Source organism: Haliotis asinina, chromosome 6 (assembly GCF_037392515.1).
Source record: "Haliotis asinina isolate JCU_RB_2024 chromosome 6, JCU_Hal_asi_v2, whole genome shotgun sequence".
NCBI classification, from domain to species: domain Eukaryota; kingdom Metazoa; phylum Mollusca; class Gastropoda; order Lepetellida; family Haliotidae; genus Haliotis; species Haliotis asinina.
In genome coordinates this window covers 49,440,363-49,464,337 of record NC_090285.1, presented here as the reverse complement: position 1 = coordinate 49,464,337, position 23,975 = coordinate 49,440,363, and the positions used below count along the sequence as shown (strand labels likewise).

At 37.5% G+C, this 23,975-nt stretch overlaps 1 protein-coding gene across 1 annotated transcript; it reads left to right on the top strand.

Moving 5' to 3' along the window:
• Positions 1 to 1,178: 1,178 nt before the first annotated feature.
• On the top strand, positions 1,179 to 18,114 carry LOC137287511 (transcription cofactor vestigial-like protein 2). Its single transcript, XM_067819849.1, has 4 exons — positions 1,179 to 1,295; positions 1,605 to 1,869; positions 12,687 to 13,100; positions 18,065 to 18,114. Exons 1-4 carry the CDS (start codon positions 1,218 to 1,220, stop codon positions 18,112 to 18,114), a joined length of 807 nt encoding a protein of 268 aa, XP_067675950.1. The 5' UTR covers positions 1,179 to 1,217.
• The last annotated feature ends 5,861 nt before the right edge of the window (positions 18,115 to 23,975 follow it).

Sequence of the window (23,975 nt, the reverse complement as noted above, 5' to 3'; positions counted from 1 at the left end):
CCATTAAGGATCCGTAGCAATATTCAATAAATTACAAATATAAACATAAAAAAATTACAACGATATATAAACATACATATATGATCCTTATCATAACAGTTAGAAGCCAGAGTGAGTGAGTGAGTGAGTGAGTTTAGTTTTACGCCGCTTTTAGCAATATTCCAGCAATATCACGGCGGGGGACACCAGAAAATGGGCTTCACTCATTGTACCCATGTGGGGAATCGAACCCGGGTCTTCGGCGTGACGAGCGAAGTTAGAAGCCAGATGCTACATAAGCAAGGTACATAGTGAAACACAATAACAAGACATGTAACGTATATAACAAAGGCCTGGGATGCTCAAGATCATATGTGATGTACAACTGGCAAACACGGATTATGGGTGGTGTCTTGTACTTGGAGCTAATAAAGAAAGGAGAATGTGTAATCATGAACAATACAAGTCAATGTTGCAGTTCGTTACATGAAAGAATTTCAACCAAGGGAACATATACGTGGTTTTGGAGCCTGAAAATGTTTTCTGGATAGCTTGAGTTAGTAATACCATTAATCAAGTCCACACATAACCTGGTACTTTCGTTTGCAAGCTCCCCTTTTTATATAAGCTGCCCAGTTGTCTTAACAATGGGCATAAAGATAGCGCAGGGGAGATAATTCCTTTGAACGAGTGACTAAATGGTAGGAACTTCCAGAACGGTTCATTCTTCAGTAATACAGCTATAATAGCCTCGTGTTTATTTCATGTACTTGATAAAGTGTATTCCTAGTTTATCTGCCGTGGGCGTTTGTCTGATGTTCTTGTAGCGAAAGGAGCCTTGAGTAAATATACGCGTCTAACTTAAGATCGGTAGCTGTCACTACAAATGTCAAAACATGTGCCCCATAATAGTCCCAATTTGTCCAACATACGAGCCCATAATTAAAATTAATACCCTACAGCGAGGAACCAAGACGAGTCACGTGACGTAGCGAGGAGACCGAATGTCAACAGACGCTTGAGCCAATCAACATCGCGGACTCATTTGATAACCACGTGGTTCCCACAGCGTGGCGTGATTGACAGCTACGCGTGACTGAGGGTGTTTCAGCCCATGCTAAGACCGCCTATACATATGCCAAATATATTCAATAGTCAAAATACTTGGTATGAGAGGAAGTGAACGTTAGATTCTTACGTTAAAGCTCCGCGTACTCGTTACATGTCGTTTCTCAAGAATGAGTTGTGTTGACATTATGTACCAGCCATATTCAACGGGATTCCCCTATCAACGGACCTCTTCGGAGGCCGTACAGGTAAAATATGCCTCAAAATTGTCACCTGTAATTTTTGTGTTCTTTTTTTGTCATGTTCAAGCCTCTTTGATCCTATGCCTCCTGCATTTCAGTTGTAACCAAGTCTTCATTTCAGGCTAAGCCATGGCATACCTTTGTCTAGTATGAACTCACATATCTAACAGGGTTGCCATGTCTTACAATCCAGGCAGTATTGGGCTATGTCTTAGAGTAATTCAAAGAAAAGCCAGGCCCCAGACCGTCTAACTGTTACCTGTCATTGGAGTATTAAATTATCGAGTACATTGCAACATTTTTGTTATTCTTCAGGCATTTAGCGTTCCCAGAATGCATGAGCCCCTGGATCTTGGGAGCTACACTGCCTCTGCATCCACATCATCGGCTGTCAAGGAGGAAGACCTAGAGAAGGACCTACAGCCCAAAGAAACTCATTATTTGAACGCAAACTGTGTATTATTAACTTACTTTACTGGAGATACTTCAACGGTGGTTGACGAACACTTTACTCGAGCTCTCAATCAGCCGAGCAGTTTCGGATCAGACACGCACGCTACTAAGAATCTCATCTCTAAAGGTAAGTTGCATATTCTTCTATGGACAGGTTGTTATCATTCTCATGCCGCTATCGGGGATACTGATCAGGTCTGTCTTCTTTTAGTCTGTCTTGTGATAGATGTGCTGGCTATTCTCATGGACATATTTATGCCTATAACACTTTCTGGCCATAGCCAGGTACAAGTTACATCTTTTGTCCATTCCTAATCTTATCCTTAACCCACACTCAAAATGGGCAGCTAACGTTTTCATTTTTTTGTGACGAACATGTTGTAACGTTTTCCGATTTCAAAGCTTATAAACTGTTGGGACATAGGACATATGTGGCAATATTCAGTATTATATGCATCCTTTATTAGCGACTGGTGTGAACGTGCAGTTTAATGTCTATCTCAATAATGAACAGTGATATACATTAAATATTACAGACTATGACCAAATCAGACCATATCCCGGTAAAGAGACACGTGCATATATGAATGGAATAAGGTAATAAATCGTACAAGAGTATATAATAGTACACAGTTAAGTTTAGGGACAACAATGCTATCTTGTGGGATAATGTTCATATTTCAGTCTGGTGAACCATAATTACTATAACATGAATAAATATTCGCAGAACATTGAAATAATATCTTATGTAAACTTGAAAATTATGAATGCAATACACAAATGCACGTAGCCATTCTTAAAAAGCACGAGAGGTACTCCAGAACGTCGGCATAAAATTTGCGTCCGTTGTTATTGTAACTTTCCTATAACAACACTATGTTCGTGATGCAGTGTTTTGAATTACGTAACGCACAACAAAACAAAATCGAGTCTAAATCATTCCAAAAATTTTCCCAGGAACCAATGAAATAAATCTTCATGTTTACTAGATACTGAAACAATAAAGGTCTAAAAACAGCCCCTTTCCGCACCCCGGCATCAAAACCAAACGGCTTGGGTTTGGTATGGCGAGGTAGCCATGAACTGAAAATGACAACCATATGTTGCTACTTCTTGTAACTTCAACCCCAAATCAGATAAGGGCGGAAAATGAGGACTCTGTCTTTAATAGCCTACAACGGATTTACAAATGTGCATTAAACACCCCTTCAATTTTAAAGTGAAAAAACGCAGCCATGTTTCTCCTTTTTGACAAATTTGCTAAAAACCTTGTGAGGCATAATCTGAATTTAAGATATCTCCAGTGATAATCCTACGAGGTTGGTGTGCTACCATGAATGAAAAAACTGTCATCTGATATTACAGTTTTAACGATAAACATTTCGTAATAAAATTTTCAACAAGTGGCAGTTCGACTTAATGTGTTATTACCCTAGTGCTAAAGCCATTACAGAGGTTGAGACGAGGGAAGTGGTGCACTAGGGGGTCTTGTAAAATTTATTTTGAATATCGACCTTTGTACATATAATTCATAATCCATGTATGTAGACTTTAACACGTACTGAGACAACGTGCTGACGGGCCGCGAACCAAACTCTCTTCAATTTTCACTAAATATGGTAGGAACATTAACTTAAATCATTCGATACACCAGGAGGCCACCGAGAACTGTTTTTGTCAATTGCTACTCCTTGCTTGAGAAACTGGAACTGCCACCGTGCATGGAACTTATGTTTTAAAAGTACGGGAGTATTTGAAACGAATCACTGTCATTTGTAGAGAGAGGATGTTTCATGCAATAAATTTTATGAACGCTACATCACCAAACAATCGTTTGCATTCATGTAATAATTCCGATGTTATAACTTTAAACACGCTAATGTTATTTCATATAGAATACCTCGTATTGGTAGTTGAGTGTCGAACACTTAATTATCCCTGAAATATAACTTTGGTTTAATGTTTCTTTGGTACCATTGATATCAAGGGTTCGTTTTGTACCTCATCGAATGATGAGCAATCATTGATCACACCTTGTGATTTACTGAAGTTTTATAAACGATGATGTAAATGGAAAAATGCCAGTGTTTCAATTTAATCTTAGTAGGCGAAGAAACCATGTACATTTTTCATAATTGAAATACTGTTTCTGCTAAGAACAAGGAACTAAACACATTAGGGGGCTCACTGGTTCCATGTTACCTCTTAACATTAAAACATAGCAGTATAAAACATTTCCCATGAATAAAAAAACAAAACGCATGAATAAAAAAACATATTACAACCTTGTTTCACATTTGTGAAGATACCACAAAAACTACTGCTTCCATGTTCATCTCTGTGGTGGTATGAGTTCCCGACCATGTATTCACTTAACTGTATGTTCCGAATAACAAAGACCGCTCGCTGCTCTTTCTTCCTCCCACCCCATTTACAGTTCTTAATTTCATCCCTGCTGAATTTACTGAGAAGAATCAGTTGTACCTTGTGTGTTCAAATGTCTAACTGATAATGTAAGTGCCCGTGAAATGGTTTCACAATAGATAAACCAATCCTACATGTTGGTAATTAAACTGATTATGGAGACAACTATACACATCCATCCCGATGACCGCTGGGCAGCCTTGGTCACTAAATGTGGAGTATTTGGCCACATATAGAGACAAATCTGTGTGGTCAGCAAACACAACGCAGACTGTGGGCAACTCTTTGATCTTATAATATTTACATGATCTGTTAGGCATACACTGGCCATTGGTCAATTAACGTAATGATATTTACAATGCTACCCACCAGGCCGGACAGCAAGGAGTCACATCTGAAATAGGTACCCCGTACAGCATGTGCTACTAAAATTGCCAAAATAAATTTGGTTTCACATTTATAGCAAGATAAGGAACTATCACTATCTCCAACATGTTGTCTCTTAACATTTAAACACAGGAGTATAAAAAACAAAATTATGAACAAAACATTAGAATTAGGATAAAACCGTATTTCAAACTTTTATTAGTCGAGTTAACAATATATTATAATATATCTAACTATAAATATATAAAGGGTATATTGAAATTATCATTATTTAACGATAAATATATAAAGGGTATATTGAAATTATTATTATTTAACCAATAAATTTATAAAGGGTATATTGAAATTATTATTATTTAACGATAAATATATAAAGGGTATATTGAAATTATTATTATTTAACGATGAATATATAAAGAGTATATTGAAATTATTATTATTTAACGATGAATATATAAAGAGTATATTGATATTATAATGTATTCAAAATACATATTATTAGGGTATATTGATATTATAATGTATTCAATGATACACATATACAGGGTATATTGATGATATTATATATTTAAGTATACACATTCCTTTGTATATTGATATTGTAATGTACTTAACAATAAGACTGTACAGGGTACATTGATATTACAATGTATTTAACGCTACATATATACGGGGTATATTGTTATTATAATGTATTTAACGATAAATATAGACAGGACATATTGATATAACGTACATTATAATACAGACATGAACAATCTCTTCTTTCCCATCCGCTACCTAATACAAAAATAAAATTAAAGACAAATTTACATGATGTAGAATTAATACACATCAAAAATGTTTTTGTAATTATTCATAGAAAATATTGACTTTCAGCTGACTGGAACCCGGTATGTTTTTCACTAACTCGGGCGTTGACAGTGCATACATAACATAGCAACTACACGTAAAATTCACGAAAAAGGTCAGAGATGAAGCTAAAACACTAATTAACATTTAACTCCCCCTGCCCTTTCCCCCCTCTCAAATGTCCCCCTTCATTTACACCTCCCGCACTCCCACCACGACTGTAAACTCAGGCCCTCACGAGCAATGAACCACAGAAAGTCTCAATTTTCCAAAACGACCCTCATAAAAAAGTTTTCTCAAAAAGCTATCAATATCGTGCCTACAAATTAGATTTTTGGAATGAGATTTGAAATGTGACAGTATACTGTGATATAGGAGAGCCTGTTGACTAATCGCTGATATATGTATTCTCAGCCTTCTGCTCCATTACCCCGACCCCCACGGGTTGTCTTCGCCAGGGGTCGTACTCAGGTCCCTCCCCACTCCGTGGGGGTCCCCGCATGTAACGTATAGAAGGTTGATGTTTTGGTGGCACAGACTGTATTTTGGCTGTCTGCAGTCAGGGATTTCATAGCGTCATTCGCATGATGAACACAGACATTAGATGTACATTTACGGGGATTTTAGATAAATCAGTTTGGAAGTATTTGGGGAGAAAATAGACTGGTTGACTTTCGAATTGACAAAACCGTTTAATTTTCAAACTTTTATGTTTACATCTTAGTGGGGAAAAAATGATAAAATTAGTAAATTAAATACACTCATCAGTGTAAAATTGCTTGATAAGCATAAGGTTTGTTATAAATCTATGCAGTATTCTACCTGAGACCATATAATAGATAATATTATGTGGTGTCTGATCCAACTAATGATATGTTAAGTCGTGTGAAGACATGGAACCTTATATAGAAAACGTTCAAATATCCTTTTCCTTTTGTTATTATTGAAACAAAGGTGTTTGAATTTCCTTGGCAGTTTGTGCAAGACAGGGGAATTGTGAGTGATCATATGGGCAGTTCTTGTTAAAATTTCTCCTTAGGGTAAAGAATTATTTTGTTTCAAATAGTTTTTGAAGAAGTCCAGTAATCGAATCAAGTTTATTGATATGTGTAACGTGGTTTTAAAATTCTGCCGACAGAAGAAAAGATAACTGTTATATCCTACATATAAGTGCTATAAACAAAACAAATAATGCTTAACAAACAAATCTATATCGAAAACGTTGTCGAAATAGCGGCATTTAATTACATCATTTATATCTTACAATTATTATACATAAACACAACAACAGAGAATGAAATCTGCAGATTAAGAAATGAGAAACAAGCAATGAAATAGAAAAATATGCTCCAGTCGTTTTTTTTATTTGATTAAAATGTCAATTTGTTTTATTTCTTTTTTACCTCAACGTTCAGTTTATGTTGTTGATGAGAAAATAAATCGCCTGCCGTTGCTATGTCGGCATGAAGTATACCATCATTGATCGTTCCCATGAGAGCTAGATAAACTTTAACCCTCATCTCGACAGGTTCAACATCGACTTCCAGGAACATTAATCGCCAAAAACATTACACAATATAAGCAAGATCTGGCGAAAATAGCAAACGCTTTCTTTAAATCGTTTAACACCGCTACAAGCCATGATTACAGTTTATCTCCGAAATCCGACCCCTAGTTTATGTTCGTTTCGGAAGCTTTAAGCAAGGAACATGCTGGCGAATACAACACCACCGGTGGGAACAAGCGACGTAGTCGAGACGCCATGTTGCAAGTTCTAGCATTAAGTGCTTTTTCATCCGCTTTCACGGGCGCGGATTCGGCGCATTATCCCCTTGTTTGTCAACCACGACAGTCGATTAAACATTTAGCGTAATTGAAGGTAAATTAGACCGTGAGGTCTTACATGAAGGGTTTTACGGAGTACTGATGTTCTTAAGTCTAGTTTTGTATCTGAATAAGTGACAAATCCTTCGATGTGCGTCTTATTTGCTCTTCTTGATCCGCGTGTTAGGGATGCGTGCTGTTGGCAAAAGTCTGCATCGACAGACAAGTTTTAGTGGCAGTTTTCAGGTAGTCCTCGCATGATCAGCCCCAAGCGCCGACTTCGCTGCGGGAGGGCCTTTGTTCTCATTGTAATGTCGTCCGAGAGGGTGACCCGGCAAGGAGCTTCATTTGCTCAAGTCGACTTCGTAGTCCGGTGTGATTTTTCAAAACTGATGGAAATTGGGTAACTGGTTTTCTTTCATGGTTAGCGATGCAAAGTTTGACTTCTTGCAAGGCCACTTTTGGTTTAAACAGAAGCCAGTCACAAGAGGATCTGGTATAACTGCACGTTTGATCTGTATGATTATGAATATTGAAGCGGTGGTAAAATCTGAAAGGAATTGGTAGAAGGAACCGCATTCGTTTCATTTTGTGAGATCTGAGAGCAAGAACCACCATTCTTTATTCATACTATACACACCTCCGTGAACTGTGTGGATTCCTGTACATACTATATATCCCTCTGTAATTCACCAGATGAAGGGGCAAGTATTAGCCCAGAAACGTCGTGTTTATATATTAAACATTCATATCAAGTTCCTTGTATTATTCTTTGTTTCCATCAAATAATTATACCTCGATATCGAAATATAGAACTTTGAACAATTGACTTTACTGAAAGCTTTTCTTCAAAAATTCTGTAAGAACTTAATGAAGTCATAAATGCTCAAAATAATTGTACCTCATTTTTCATCATTTATGGGAGGATTCAAATGTAACCCATGAATATTTTAGAAAGATGATGAATGTCATATATGGAATGGTCAGACTATTTGAGAAAATGGGTTTTGTTTCTGTTAAGAATCGTAAATTATATTAACGTACATGTCTGTAACTGTAGACATTAAACCTGCTACATTTATGAAAATTGTGTCTGTGGTGTCCTGACGGAAAAAAGACATCCTGATAGAGAAATTTGTGTGATTTCCGTCAAGGGATGAAGATTCCTGATCATTTTTAACTGCCTGCTGAGATAAATGCTTAGTGTGCTTCCTCCCTATGGTATACGTACAAGTGGTATATAGTCGGAGGCTTATACCCGTATGCTTATACCCGTATGCCTTTTGACCTTGATGAAATAACTATAAAGTGTATATATAACATGCAAATAATACAAAGTATAAACTTAATAATGGAAAACTGAAAATATCCCTAAATTACATTCTTGTTGGTATGTATGAAGACATTTGCCAAGTTATATATTGATATGTATGGCATTTTCTACTCTGGACAAAACAATTTAGGGCTATTCGTAGTTTTATGGTTGATATTTCATCAAATTGGCACCATCAGATAGATCATTATTCATAATTTCAAAATATACGTCTATCCCTTACTATTTTTACTCCGTATATTTACACAAGCCAGTATCGTTCCTTTATCGTGTCAGCTTGTCAACTGCAATTGATGTCGAGTGACACAATCTGTTCACTGCTACACCAAGTTACCGTGTCTTGTAGAAATGGTCACTGCACAGATAATGCACGGTTTATCTTTACAACTTAATTAGTTTCTCCCACGTGTTTTCTGAGAGTCCCGGGGGTGAACAGCATCAACCACAATCATACTGTTAACGCTAAATCAGTGATAAGCTTTTGAGAAAAAGCCTTCACGTCAGATCTTTAAAGTAGGCTTACAGGCGTACTGTTTTTGAGTGTAAGTTTACGGTTATTTTTGTAAATTTTTTGTTTATTTTAAAAGTTTTCCCTCGGAAGCTGAGTTTGAACACTATCCAGGTTACAAGCCAAGAAGAATTCCAAATATCAAATTCTGGCCTCACATCGAAAACAAACTTAATTGAATCAAAATATTTTTGACACACATGGAGACAGACAAATTCAGTATGCTTCTGCATTTTCAAACCCAATTTTTCTAAAATAACAAAATATTTTCATTAAGGCGAAAGCAACATTATGTGTACATCCCACAGTGCAATGCGCGGGGAAACTGGCTGGCGAAATAACTGCGAGACATTTCCAGGATCAGTTTACAAATACTTTGAGGCAGAGCACGTGCTGTTTAGGATTTTTGGAGTATTTGCAGGCAGTATGATGTACTTCATTACTTTTACAGAACATATTGCTACTTTTGTGATACTTAAGACGCAGGGTGATGCAGTGTTATATAACGAACACAGGACCACGCATAAAAGACGAAGCTTGAAACGGTTACCATATATTGATACGAACGTTTGCTTCATATATTGGGTAATAAGTATTTTTCCATAACACTGTGGAAAATGGCAAATATTTTATAGTGCATACAAATAGTGTATAGTGTTTCGATGCAACATATCATTCATGATTTTTATCAATACAAGAAAATGGAAATATTTTATGCGAAACGGTAGAAACGTCCATGCAGTGACGTCGCGATTACATGTGTTCATTACTACAGCGCCGTGCATGCACGTGTGCCTCAGCGTATACGTATTGGGACAATTGACTTTTATCATGTTAGATCACTATGGTGCCATGTACCAGTTTTACATTTACGCCACACTTAGAAACAGTAAACTGACTCCTGTCTTGCCGACTTCCCCTGAAGTTAAGCGCCAGGCGCGGTTACGACAAGCAGCATATATAGTCATATTTTGTTTTGAGGATCGAACCTTCCACTTCTTTCGCGTGGTATTTACACGTGGGCCTAGATTTTCTAAACTCTCTTAGTGCTGCGATAGTCGTAAGTGCCATTCATTAACATTAACTTACGACTATCTTAGCGGTATGAGAGCTTCGAAAATCTAGGCCCAGGTTTCAAGGAGGTGTATCTAATGGTTGATTTGAAATAGTAAGCCCATACTGAGCGTGGATACTAACAGGATGACGTGAAAACGAAATGGGAAAAATACCGACTTTTTGTACTGCGCCTCTCAGCTACTGATCGCGGTGTCTGTGATAATTACGAATGTTGCAACATGCCATCTAGACATTACTATAGACATATATTGCAGTTGGATTAGTTGTCATGCAATAGTGCCCTGTGTGAGGTCTGTGTACCAGCTCCCATTCATTGTCAGCTATATATTGCACAACGTGTTACCATGGTACCTGCAGTACGTGGCTCATCGGATGATGTACTTTCTCGTGACATCCAAGTCAGATTTCGATTCTTGGCAGGGAATGTTAGACATGTGAGTGTCTTGTCGTGATACTGCCTCGTTAACCGCTCGCACTTGCCGTTGTTGTCCAACATTAAGTCGGTGTTATGTTTGGTTTTGTTCCTTTTTGGCAACGTGTATCTGGTAGTGACTGCCCTTCTAAATATACTCTGTGCAATGTTATCCGGGTTCATGATCGACATTGCAGATGAGTGTTTTCGTGGAATATAATGTACGTATTGACAGAATGTAAACATTAAATAGTGTAAATTTGTGACAGAAGACTTTAAGAAAAGGGACGATTTTTAATATTTGATGCATACCTATTCTGACGAGATCAGCTTCATTTCCAACAGACCTCTTTGAATTTTATTGAAACAAAAATGTCCTTCTAAATTTAAAAGACGTGCCAGTGAGGTGGGATGAGATGAGATGGCAAAATCTGGACTTGCTTCATTTAGTGCTTTTAAATGGCGTTATACAGAAAGGACTATACTGAAGGGAACATATTGCGGTTAGGGGACTGTGAGACGAATTATACACGTACCTAAAAGACAAAGAACACTTAACCTTTAATGTGTGTTAAGCTTTGTGATGAAGAACCTTATCCATCACCTGTGATTGTGACATTGATTCAACGTGCAGCGTTTGTCACGACAATTACCATGCTAGCGCCGAGATTACATAATCATTAAAGTAACACCACTGCACCCTGACGAGCCAGCTAAACTAATACACTCTTCAAGTGGCACTGTTATCACTGCATGTTTGCCCGGGGCTTTGTCATCGGCCTGGAATCCATGGCCCGGGAGTTAATCCTTTTGATGTCGCATATTATAAAGTTTAGCGAGCATGTGTGGCATTATGGTATAGGCTGGGCTGGTTCTGATTAAACACTTCCATCCTAAATTAGAATATTTGATTAGCGGTGTTAGGAAGTGCCGTAACGTCTTGGTGTGCTGTACGGCCCATTGTTGTGTATCCCAAATACTAAGTCAATTGTAAGGAAATCTATACGCGTTTTCAAAGATAAAAGAAATTGCTATCATATTCATTTTTTCAGAACCAGTAATACTGGCAATTTAGATAATACGACTTTACGAGTTTGTCAAAACTAATTGAGTACTCAAGAAACTGTTTGACAAGAAATACCAGAGTGCTACATTTTATATGTTTTCATTTCAAGTGTAAGGCAGTAAATCATCTCGAGGGATACAAAACGCCAACTCCCAAAAATAATCACATCGATTATTCGACGAAGAATAGTCGAACGGCAAAGCAGTTTTTTAATGGTAGAAAGGGAATGGAGGACACCAGGTGTCTGCGATGAAGGTAGCAAATAATCTGCAATAAAAGTAACAAGCTGCATGATATTCATTCCAGCCATCAAGATAAGCATAAAACAAGATTTTTCAATTTTCATTTTGTATGAAATTCTCTAAATAAATACACAAAAGCCAACCATGAATCAGTCCCCCCCCCCCCCCCCCCCCCCAAAAGAAAATAATATGAACAGCAAGGTTCCCTTGTAAAGGTTGTTAATATGGTGTGTTGTAATGTTGTAAAACGGCCATATTATACTGCAATAAGTTATGGTCATTATGTAATTACTTACAAGTAAGGCAGAGACAACACCATGCTATGTACTGGAGAAGAGCTGGGTTTGTACAGTTGAATCTCCACGGCTACCAGAAACTGTATTTGAATTCCAGGTTCGTCTTGGTTTTGTCGATGGTCATGTTGTCAACCACAAGCAGCCGTCGTTTAATTAGAATAATAGTGAGTGTGGTGCAAACAACATTCGCTAACTTTCCTGTGACTCTGTAAATTTTCGACAGTCACGATGCTGTGATCTCGACCCAAAATCACGTTTCAGTTCCTTAGAGTTATGTTTACTCTGCCACTATCTCATGTCAGTGTTAAGGAATAAGGGATGCGACAGTCTTAATGCTAATCCTAGATCTAATTTAATTTTGCATCAAATAACACTTTCACCTCTGTTGTGCCTAATACGCATTATGGAATCTGTTTCTGAAGACAGCCGAGGTTAATGAACTCTTGCTTAACGTTGTATAAGACTTAAGACTGTGATTAAACCTAACCATGTTCTTCAAGCACGTCATACAACCCTGTTCCAGATTGTCCTCCTATGTCCCAGAGGAACTTCCCTCCATCCTTCTGGAACAGCGCCTACCAGCCTTCACCGTCCTTGGGCCACCATGACTTCCAGTTCTCAGCGAATCCTTACTTCTCCACATCCTTACACGGGATCTCAAGTCTCCATCAAGACCCCTGGCACTACTCCTTATCATCGCAGACACACAGTTACCCCCATCGGACAATGCATTATGACTTGTCATATCCATCAATGGCAGGGTCAAGCAGATTCTCACCCAACTATGGGTCATTACTAATGAATCCCTCAATGAGGACTAGTCAGTTTGGTTCCATGTCAGGACAGTGTGATATTAGCAAGGCGTCCGATCCCAGCAGGCCAAGATATCCGGATCCAAGACTTGGCTCGGAATTCAGTACACATACAAGCTTACCTGGTATGTATTTGTAATTTAGCGAATCTGATACCCTACAAACATCCTGTCTGGGTTCCTGTGAGAGTGTGTGGGTGAACGAGTTTAGTTTCACGCCGCTCTCAGCAATATTCTAGGAACACCAGGGCGGGAGATACTAGTAATAGGATTCACAGATCGCTGGTTGTGACCGGTGAGCAAATGGATTGGATGGTCATGCTCGATGACCTGACAGATAGGGTAGCCGGTGGGGTACCCGGATTGGATTCCAGACGTGAGTACCGCCGTGATATTGCTGGAATATTGCTAAAAGCGGCGTAAAAGCAAACTCAATCAATCGCACCACGATGGCGTTGATCGATGCTCACTATATCGACCACTGTCTGGTTCGGTCTGTTTTACCAGATAGCCATCACATAGCTGGAATGTTGCAGAATATAGCTTTCAAATCCAACAATTTGATGACATTTCTACAAACCTACACAGTCAATTACAGCACCGGGACCATTAACCTCAGTGTTATCCACTGCTTGTTTTCTAACAGTTAGGATTTATATCACAACATACATTAAATAGTTTTAAACATTTCCATAAATATTCAACAGGTTGTGTATGTGAACATGGAACAAATCAATGAGGATAAACCTACATTCCAGATCGTCTCGTTAGAATGTGAAGTTATTATCAGAGTGTTTAACAATGTAAATAGTTTTCATGTTAAACGTGATTTAGGGGAATATCAATGAATGCTGAGTACATTTCACTGCACATTTTAAGGATTATATAATCAAAAATACTTATTAAGAATACAGTTTAAGATGTAGGAAGGCTATCGGTATTAACTGCATGTAACATCTACTCTCTTTACATGGAATACGTATTCATCATAGTTCAACTCCGTTCTGTTTGCCACCATAGTTAACACGTAAGAATGGCCGCTGTGCACTTAACTGGTTCAGGTTAAAGACGTCCAGAAAAAAACCGTATAAATATGAATATAATATCTCCCTCCGTATAAGATAAAGCTGCATCTGAAGAACATAAATTACCTATTTTAGGAACACTTATTGAAAGCATCAGTTCAAATATTACGATTATAAAATTAATACAAATACATACTTATATTTTGCTCAGTGTTAAGACATTTCCTTAATGGATATTTTGGATGTTGAGGTGATGAGGAATAGTGATAACTTCATTCTGTGAACGGCTCTTATGGGTATATATTTTTTTCTGAAGGCACAGAATAAAGAAGCTGTAACTGACTTCAGAAAGAACACTTAGATTCTTTCATAGAATCGTCTGTATCAGACACGTGAAAATTCACTTGATGGACAATCTTTTAAATTCGTGATAACTAGAGGATGGCAGTAAAACTGGTTAAACTGATGTTCGAATTAGTACGTTTCTTCAGACCACCCCGAAGTCGTTTCAGCCGTTTGAAGTTTGTTAACAAACAACTGCAACTGTTGTGAGGAATATGTACTTCCCCGATTACATCATCGCTGACTCTGAGGGGAAACATACATACATTTATTTACCCAAAACACGCCACTTAAATCTGACAACGATCCCCAACCAAGGAAGCGCCGTCCCTAATTGAGTAATTAAAACTAGTTGTAACGAATAACACTGACAGAAGGGGGGAACAACTGGCCTTGTCTTGTTGTCGGCTTGTACATATCATGTCTATTTCATATCCACACACTGGCGTAAGGGTGAAGCTTACAACACACTGCGTCTTTCATTTAGGCAATGATAAACAGCAAACATAAACAGAGATAGGTAGGAGATTTATGCATGTGAAGATGGTATGAGCGAAAATAGCAAAGTTCTTGATTTTGCCGGGATGTTGATGTTTTGAAGTGGTATCAAGATGGAGGTTGTTAAGTCGGGTATTACAATTTTTGTAAAGGAAACGTCATCTGGTATGCATGTATGTATGTGTGTGTGTGTGTGTCTCTCTCTCTCTCTCTCTCTCTCTGTGTGTGTGTGTGTGTGTGTATGTGTGTATGTGTGTGTGTGTGTCTATGTATGTATGTATGTATGTGGTTGTCTGTGGATTGTACACGCACAGAGAGAGAGAGAGAGAGAGAGAGAGAGAGAGAGAGAGAGAGAGAACGAGAATGTTCCCTTGAATGTATATGTGAAGCACTAATGTCGTGAAATGACTAGAAACAAGATAAGCAGGCATTTCTCGTCATTTTGTGTAACAACAATCAATATGCTTCAGTCTTTTAGAAACATTTCACTTAAGAACTTAATATACAAACTTAATCACAATTTCAACATCACTTATTTGAAGTGTTAAAACTATTGTGGCAGCAACTATTGCATTTTAGCTTGGCTTTGAAGCATCTACACCTGTTTCTTTGACACTTGTTCTGTCCAGAGTATGATCAGCTCACAAACACATATAGATGAAATGAAATTTCACGAGATGACAGAAGTATATTGAATGTTGTTACACAAATGACGCGAAATGGCTGACCCTCTTAGTCATTTCACGAAATGGCGGATTTCACAATCTGACTGTAACATATATATCTGACAATGTTCCCAGAAAAGGTTTCAAGAAGTGCTATCATAGGACAAACGATTAAACAATAAGACAAGAACGGGATGTGTTTCAATTTTAAAAGCCATCACAACTTGAATAAGAGCAAATGAAAATGAATTGCGATTAACAATTAATTTCCTGTCCAAATATTGTCTTCCGAGGTGAAGGCTTCTGAAAGAAGTTGACAAGGAAAAAGGATGTTTTTGACAAATTACCATAATAATATGTTCCAGGCGTAGAAATTGATCCTGAGACAGCGCGAACAATACACTTTCTGTAGGGAAGTAAAACCCTGGACATTTTTGTAACGCCAAACTAAATAAAAATATTTGCGGCGAAATTTCATGAAATCCGAACACGTTTCTTAACGTTTGGTTGTACTACTGTTTTTGATGAAAGCTACATTGTGTTCGCTCTAGATAACAATAGGCCAGTATTGGCCGCACTATATTACTTCTTGACGTAGAGGATCTATATGTCAATACCAGTCACTCCATAAACACTGCCAAGAACGATAATCAAACTCGCCAAAATACTCGGAATAATCAGGTTGTATATCAGTTCTTTCTTTGAATTCACGTCAGTTCGGTAAGATAGATTAATGCTTGTTATATACAATTTACCATTTTTTGTGTGTAAGTACAAGATAACCTGTCATTTTTCACGTTAACGTTTGCATTTTACGCCATTGACGTCACATTAGGTTTCGTGTAAAATTGCTCAAAGCATTATGAAAGTTATACGTGTTTATTATTATTTAGAGTGCAAGATATATTTTCATCCCTTGTTTCTATTCATCCATATTGTGCACAAATGATACAACTTAATGTAGTATCCTTCGTGTTCGAAATTCGATAGAACGTATACCATAATACTATCACAGTTGTGCTTTCGCTTGCTCGTGATAAGTAACCAGTATTTTCCCGTTGTTTTAGAAAGATATTAATTATATCATAACACTGTTAATACGAGAATTGATTTTTAGTGATAAAAGAGAGGTCAAGTGCTCCTTTTTCCGCAATTCAAACACTAACGTCAAATTCACATTTTTCAAAGGAGCCAAGAAACAATTAAACCAGGACCATTTTATAAATCATCAATACGGTTTTGATAATTAGTTGACTCTTTCAAAGTTACATCTAATAAAAATACTCTTTTATCACTGAAGGGAACTATTTTTAAAAGAATGACACACCCTCTTTAAATCACAAGGGCTTTGTGGGTCCCAGCCAATGAAGATTGTTATCAAAGGCCAATAAACAATGCTTACTGATATCAGCTAGAGCCTCTTTGATTTTATCTCATTGTTTATCGCCGCAAAACACGTGTGAAGTCTAGGGAAAAGGGAAAAATGACTTTACGAGTTTATTTGTAAGTGCGGCTGATTGCCTCATGCTGAACCTACGAGTGCATTCTGAAAATGCATACTCTAATGTGAGGAGTTTTTGAAGGTTTTGTTTTTTTATAATACATTTCCTTCATTCCGTTGTCGAAACATTAATATGGCATAATGTTTATGTATAATAATAATAATGTGACAAGTCAGTTTCTAGAACTGAAAGCATGATTTTGATCTAACTTCATTCCAAAATATCCAGCGGGAGCTTTTAGTGTTTGTGATTGCTTTCTGTTATATTCAGTACCACATTTCAAAGATTGGACACATAATGCTACCGGATTTTATATTCAACAGAAGGTATTTTTGTACAATATAGGAAGACATTTTACAACTATATATAATAAATAAAATAATTTTAATACGAATCGCTCTTAACAACGGGATATTGTGAAAAGACGCAGCAGTAGATAAGAAATGATACTCATAAATACCTTATTCAACGCTTCAACAAGTCACGTAGTCTTTTATTTGGTTTATAGTTTCAAACTAGGTGAATATAAAGTGATGTTTCAAATGACCGGGAAAACAATTAGAAACTATCAAAAATACATTTTAGTCATAATTTCACATGTGTTAAGAAAGTGTTAAGAAAGCGTTATGTTGCCAGAAACACAGATAGGGTGGAAGCAAGAATTGTAGGAAGAATTGTAGCAAGAACTGTAGGAAGAATTGTAGGAAGTATTTCAGCTGTGCTCCGTAGTGAACGCTTTGTTGTAACAAAAAGACACCAGTATCACTCATTACACCAGTGTTAGCTATAACAACACCACTCTCAACGGGGATATCATTCATTAAGTCTGGGTGTTGTACCAGGGTGTTTTTGCAGGAGGGTCTAGAGGTTACTTTGACACAGAAACCAGTGATGAACGATGAAGCTCTTTCCAAGTACCATATATCTCTGTAACGCTTAGAAAGAGAAACACAGCTTTCTAATTTAGACTGGGAAATTTGACCCATGAGAAGAGATACTGTTAGTTCGAGAATTTATTATCATGTCTATAACTATAGCCAATGCTATTTGTCTTACAGGCCTGGAAAGTTCCATACAAGAGGCGGGCAAAGACTTATACTGGTTTTAAATCAGCCCTAGCTGGACTTCAGAATATGTGATTTGAGCCATGTTGCATTGGGGAACCCCGCACAGGTGATATTTGCGAAGCTAAGCTGGAAAGGATTGGCAAATCGGTCCAATTACCTTCAGCGTACAGCCTGCAATCGTTGGCCCACGATTCAAGATGGCGGCTTGTCCTTCCGAGTCGAGAGAAAAGCGTCAGCAATATTGGTCGAAGGATCAAGAGGCTCAGGAAAATAATTTGAAATATTTCAGAGAGTCTTAGTCACCCCATAGCTAAGAAAACTACTGGTGTTTTCTTGAAAAGCTTGGCCCGGACAAAGAAGAGAAGAGTAAAAAGTTGCATCGAGACACGGAACACGGAATGAGGATCAGAGAGTGCGATTTCCGATGTTTGTTGCAAAAATTAACAATTACATACCTTCACGTTCGAAGAAATGGTTCTGCTGATTGACTGAAAACTGTTCTAATGTCATGAAAATATCTGCAGTTAATAGTCATAAGTATCACTTTATGGACGGTTGTTTAATGTCCAGATTCCTGTATCAGCCACATAAACCAAAGAGGTTTCCTGTGTCTTTGCGTCACGTGACCACACTGTTTTCTTCAGAGATCTCGTAGATTGCTGCTAGTTATTGTGTTCTGCATTTATGCTCTGAAAACAATTACTGTTTTTTAATTTGTCTTTTTTTCTTAAGAATAGTCACTGTTACGCTCGTATCATATTATTCAATAATTCGAGTAATAGATTACTTGAGAGTAACCTGATTTTATCTTTAACTTTTACCCCGTTCTTTACGCATTTTATACTCCAAATGTGTTCATAGACAGTAAAGATAAGCTTTCAGTTAGTTTAATTTTGTTTTTCCTTTACTGTATTGACTGCATTGACGCACCTGTACTATATTCTTATTTCAATACAATACTCAAAATTGCTAATCCTCTAAGGCCCATTTCGAAATAATGCGCAATATGAATGTTTTTGTTAAACATTTCTAACGATAAGGTTGTGGTAAACGTTTTCATGTAATACACCACTTTTTATGGTTTTAAAATATGATGACTTGCATGTCTGTAGAGTTTAAATATATTTTTGACCAACTATTTGAGTGTTGTCATTCTCAAGACTATACTGTTTGCCACGTCATGAGTGACATTCGTTTCTCAAGTCATTTCAAATGAAACTGTTTTGGTAGAATATTTATGTTTATATCTCCAACAATTTTGAGTTCAGTTACCTGTCCTTTCCACTCTGTAATCGTCTCAAGATTTACATCGAGTCATATTTTCTCATCGTCCTATTCCATTTATTGTATTTAATTATTGCATTCTGTTCGTCTTCACTGCCATTGATCACGCCAAACATACCTGTGATAATAAACATATATCATGACATCGTGCCAGTGACGTCACACTTACGTCATCTACGTCATATGACGTTATGTATCAAATATTGTATATATGAATCATCATCATCATGAAATAAACATCATGTTTTATAACACTTTTGTATTGTCTTAAATTGCCATGTTTAGACATGAGTGTACATGTGTATTAACTGGGTCTATTTCAATGAAGCACACCTTCAAATATATTGTATTGTTATTGTTATTAAAGTAAAGGCAATGTTGTTCACGTATTTGTTTGGAAACAAACAAATTACAGACTATGAATTACAATATACAACCTACGGAATTTGAAGGTGGACATACACAGTTAAGAAAAGGGGAGTTTTGTACTGTGTCACATAATGAGAGAAAATACAAAGTGAGTGTATAATTAATTATGAAAGATTTGGTTTCTTTATCATCGTTTGAGTAGTATACATGCTGACCTTATCATGAATCGCTGCTCCATAAACGCCAGAACTTTCATGCGCGTTAGAAGAGTTGTGACAAATGCCAGAACATGGCCTTGTGTGTCTGCGATTTCAAGGTGCCAATTGGTGGACCTATTTCTAAAACTGGAAGATGCTTATGTATAACTGTTTTATCCAAGTGGTGTCAGTGGTTATAGCTACTGATGTTGCACAACATGGCCATACCAACATTGACGTAACCACTGATGTTGCACATTATGGCCATACCAACACTGACGTCATCACTGATGTTGCACACCATGGACATACCAGCACTGACGTCATCACTGATATTGCACAACATGGCCATTCCAACAATGACGCTATCACTGTTCAATGTTCCATACTTTTAATCTTAACCTCAATTTTGACTTTTGTGCTCAAAGGAATCAGTTTCACCGGACATTCTTTTGCGTTGACGTTATGTAATTTAGGTCATGTCGTCGACCATCATCAACTGCAAGACAGATTGTCAACAGTGTATCGTATACACAGCATCGTTATGTATCGCTCAAGCTGTTTCTCTTTCACATTTGTTGCTTATTATATTAATAACATTACTATCAACTGAATGTTAGTGTGGCAGTGTTGCAAGGTTCCAGTTGTGACGTCACAAGGTCTTGACGTACACTGATGTATAAAAATATTATCTCACATTGATATTGAGTTCGAATACTTTCTAATACCAAATACTACAATTATGTATGTTTATATGGAAAGTTTTTAACATTTATTTTTCTATGTGCTCCTTTACTGGAGAACATTGTGATCGTTGCAAAGTTACTTTGAGCAATAGATACCACAACTTTTTCTCATTTTGGACAGTTCGGCATTTTGATTTAAGAAATAGCTATCTGAAAAAGATCAGCTTAGTTATACGAGACATGTTTCAGAATGTATTTACGCGCACGGAAAGAAGAAGTAATTTCAGAACCTTTGAGGAGGAATAGCGCAGTTCTTACTTGGTTCTTGACTCTTCTCTCTGAAGACGCTGCAATTTGCCAATGGAATTTTTTAAACAGATGTACTTAATGACACCAATGTGCTTTAAAGTCGGAATACGTCGCTCGAAACTTGCTCGAAACTTGCTCGAACAACTGCACTACCTAAAGCCGATATCCCTGTTAATTCTTTTCACAAAGGACGTTGGTGTAGCCTAGTAGTTAAAGCATTTGCTCATCACGCCTAAGACCCGGGTTTGATTCTACACATGGGTACAAGGTGAGAAGCCCATTTCTGGTGTCCTCGCCGCGACATTGCCGGATTATTTTTAAATGCGTCGTAAAACTAAACTCACTAAATTCACTTTTGATAAAGGTCGGTGTGTCAAGGTTGTCATGACAACGCCAAACAACGTGTGAAATATAGCAAAGTGAATGCTGTCGAATTTTACTACTGAGGAAATAAATCGAGCATTTTTATTCCCTACAGTAATCAAATCTGAAATAAATAAGATGTTGATACAATCAGTTATAGAGTAAGAGGGAACCCTAAACTTGTTTTAACTGACAGTTCTGCAGCACACAAAAGACAACATGTCAAGATGGACAAGCACGGTGATACACACACACACACACACACACACACACACACACACACATATATATATATATATACATACACACACACACAATTGTACAATCGATAACATTTTTGCAGACATTTCTTATGGGTGAGGAAATAGTTTTCCTGCTTATTCAGCATATGACTGTCTCTCTGTTATCCTCTCTCAACGCCTGTAAACGATCAATAATCACGAAGACAAAGACAAGTCAGTTCGAAATCAGACCTTTAGTCAAATTAACCTAATATTGGAGAAGGGAGGTAGTTAAGCTTAGCTAAACGAATGGTTCATAGTGACCAATGGGACAGATTTTTATGGAAAGAACGCAAGCTTAAGCCGTGAAGGATAACTCGTGTGTCATGTATTCCTGAAGGCCAACGAAGAGAAGATCATGTTGCCTCATGCCAGATTGGTTTGTTGGAAAAAGTGAGAAACACGACTGTTTGCAGCAATTACATACATACCCTTTGAAGTTTTTTTTCTCACAAGAAATGTAAAGTTTCAAATTATAACCTAGTAGTATCATAACTAACTAAACCTAACCCCCTCTAAAGCACTAAAACACTAGATATGTTTTTTACCCTTTCTCAACTTGTGAGACGAGCAATTTTACGTTTTGTCGTGGGAATTAATATATTTGTTAACAAATAGTTCGCATAATAAAACTTGAAAACACAGATGAATGTGTCAAAATATGAAATACACAAAATCTGATTAGGGATAGATAAAGGATTTACAACATTTCCTATGTGTTTCTGAATAAAAACCGCATAAATCGTGGCTTGCAATTGACAGTGAAGTTAAATTTCAAAACACACATTGATTTATTCCGATTCAACGCAATGCAGAAGTGGGTGGCAATGAAAATTAGTTTCATGAACTATTCTCATAAATAAGAAGCTGTCTTGCGGTAAATACTATCGGCGACAGAAGCAAATTGTAGGACAAGGGCAAGGTCATGACGGGACATCTTTTTGCAGCATACATAAACACGAGATGTCGACGTCAATTAAAAGCCAAATGAAAAGAAAACAAAGGAAATAGTTCCGTCACGGTTTGATTGAGAACGAGATTCTCGCGATACCGAGATTTTGCGTTGTTACTCGAATCGAGTACCAAACAAAGACTTGTAACATCTGATTGTTGTGATAATAAGCTGAAAAGCAGAATTTGCAAAACTTACTGAACCTAGGAAGCGTACATGAGATCTTTATGTCCCATTGATAAATTAAGACATTTATCTAAGATGTAGTTCGCGGAAGGAGGAATAGGTCTTTGAGAACAGACTCCTGCTTTGAGGCATCTGGGAAAGTTGCTATGATAATTCTGGAATAACTCAGTGACATTTTATCACGACGAAATGCATTGTAGTCGCTGTTTGTGTTGTGCAGACTCTAGTTATGTCATCAAGCGTGCCGTAGTTGTCTGGAAAGTATTATACATCAAGCCCATAATGTTTGCCTTTGTATAACCATTGTCTTGGCATGTTGACAAGCAGCATTCAGAATGGTTCTAAGTACCGGCTTTAAAAAAATCGTATGAAACTACGTATTTCTGGGTTGATTCTGACTATATTTTGTCTCACATATACGTGTAAATGGTAAACAAAGGTTACACACGCGAACAGAATATTCGTAATGTCTAGCTGAAACACACACTGCTTACTATGCTGTTATATTGACTATGTTAATCAACATTAATTCGAGAAATCGTATTGCATACTTCAAACACATTACATAGCTGACGCGTGCAGGAAATAAAAACATGTATGTTTGTGAGGTAACTGATAAATCAGTTCTCCACTGTGAACGAAGATAGTCAGTGTGCATATTTATTAGGTGAAATCGACACCATTTTATTTCTCTTCAGCGGCCATTGAATCACTTTGCCACACGTGCAGGGGGAATGCCTAGGTAGACAATATCCAATCAACACCGAGATAAAGAAACGACACTTTTATCACCAGACAGCTGCAAGAGATGGTCAAATCTGGGTGGAACTAATTAACGCAGAGGGTCATTCAATCTCGACCCTGAGGCGTAATGCCTTCTACAGGTTCTCTTGGAACTTTGCATTCACGTTTTACGTTTTCATCTCCAGGCTTTCCATTGTATTGTATGAAGATAGGCAGAGAGAGAGAGAGAGAGGGGGGGGGGGGGGGGAAGAAAAGGAGAGACAGACTGAGTGAGGGTGAAGAACGGGAAGCAGAAAGAGAGCGAGGGTGGTTTGAGGAAAGAGAGAAAGGGAGGTAGGGACATATAAAGGTGAGTGAGAGAGAGGAGAGATAGGGAGAGAGAAAGAACGAGAGGGGGGTGGGTAACCTCGTACATGAGTAAAAATTATCGATTTCAAAACACACTATGCATACATTTATAAAGCAGATAGCATCTGATAGTGACACTAAGTGAGTTGATAATATGCTTGTTAAGAGGGAGAGAGCACTCGG

Bases quoted from the DNA above. Each gene is read 5' to 3' on its own strand.
- LOC137287511 (XM_067819849.1), top strand. From the start codon at position 1,218: ATGAGTTGTGTTGACATTATGTACCAGCCATATTCAACGGGATTCCCC. The intron at 1,296-1,604 runs GTAAAATATGCC...GTTATTCTTCAG, and splicing joins CCTCTTCGGAGGCCGTACAG to GCATTTAGCGTTCCCAGAAT. The intron at 1,870-12,686 runs GTAAGTTGCATA...ACCCTGTTCCAG, and splicing joins TAAGAATCTCATCTCTAAAG to ATTGTCCTCCTATGTCCCAG.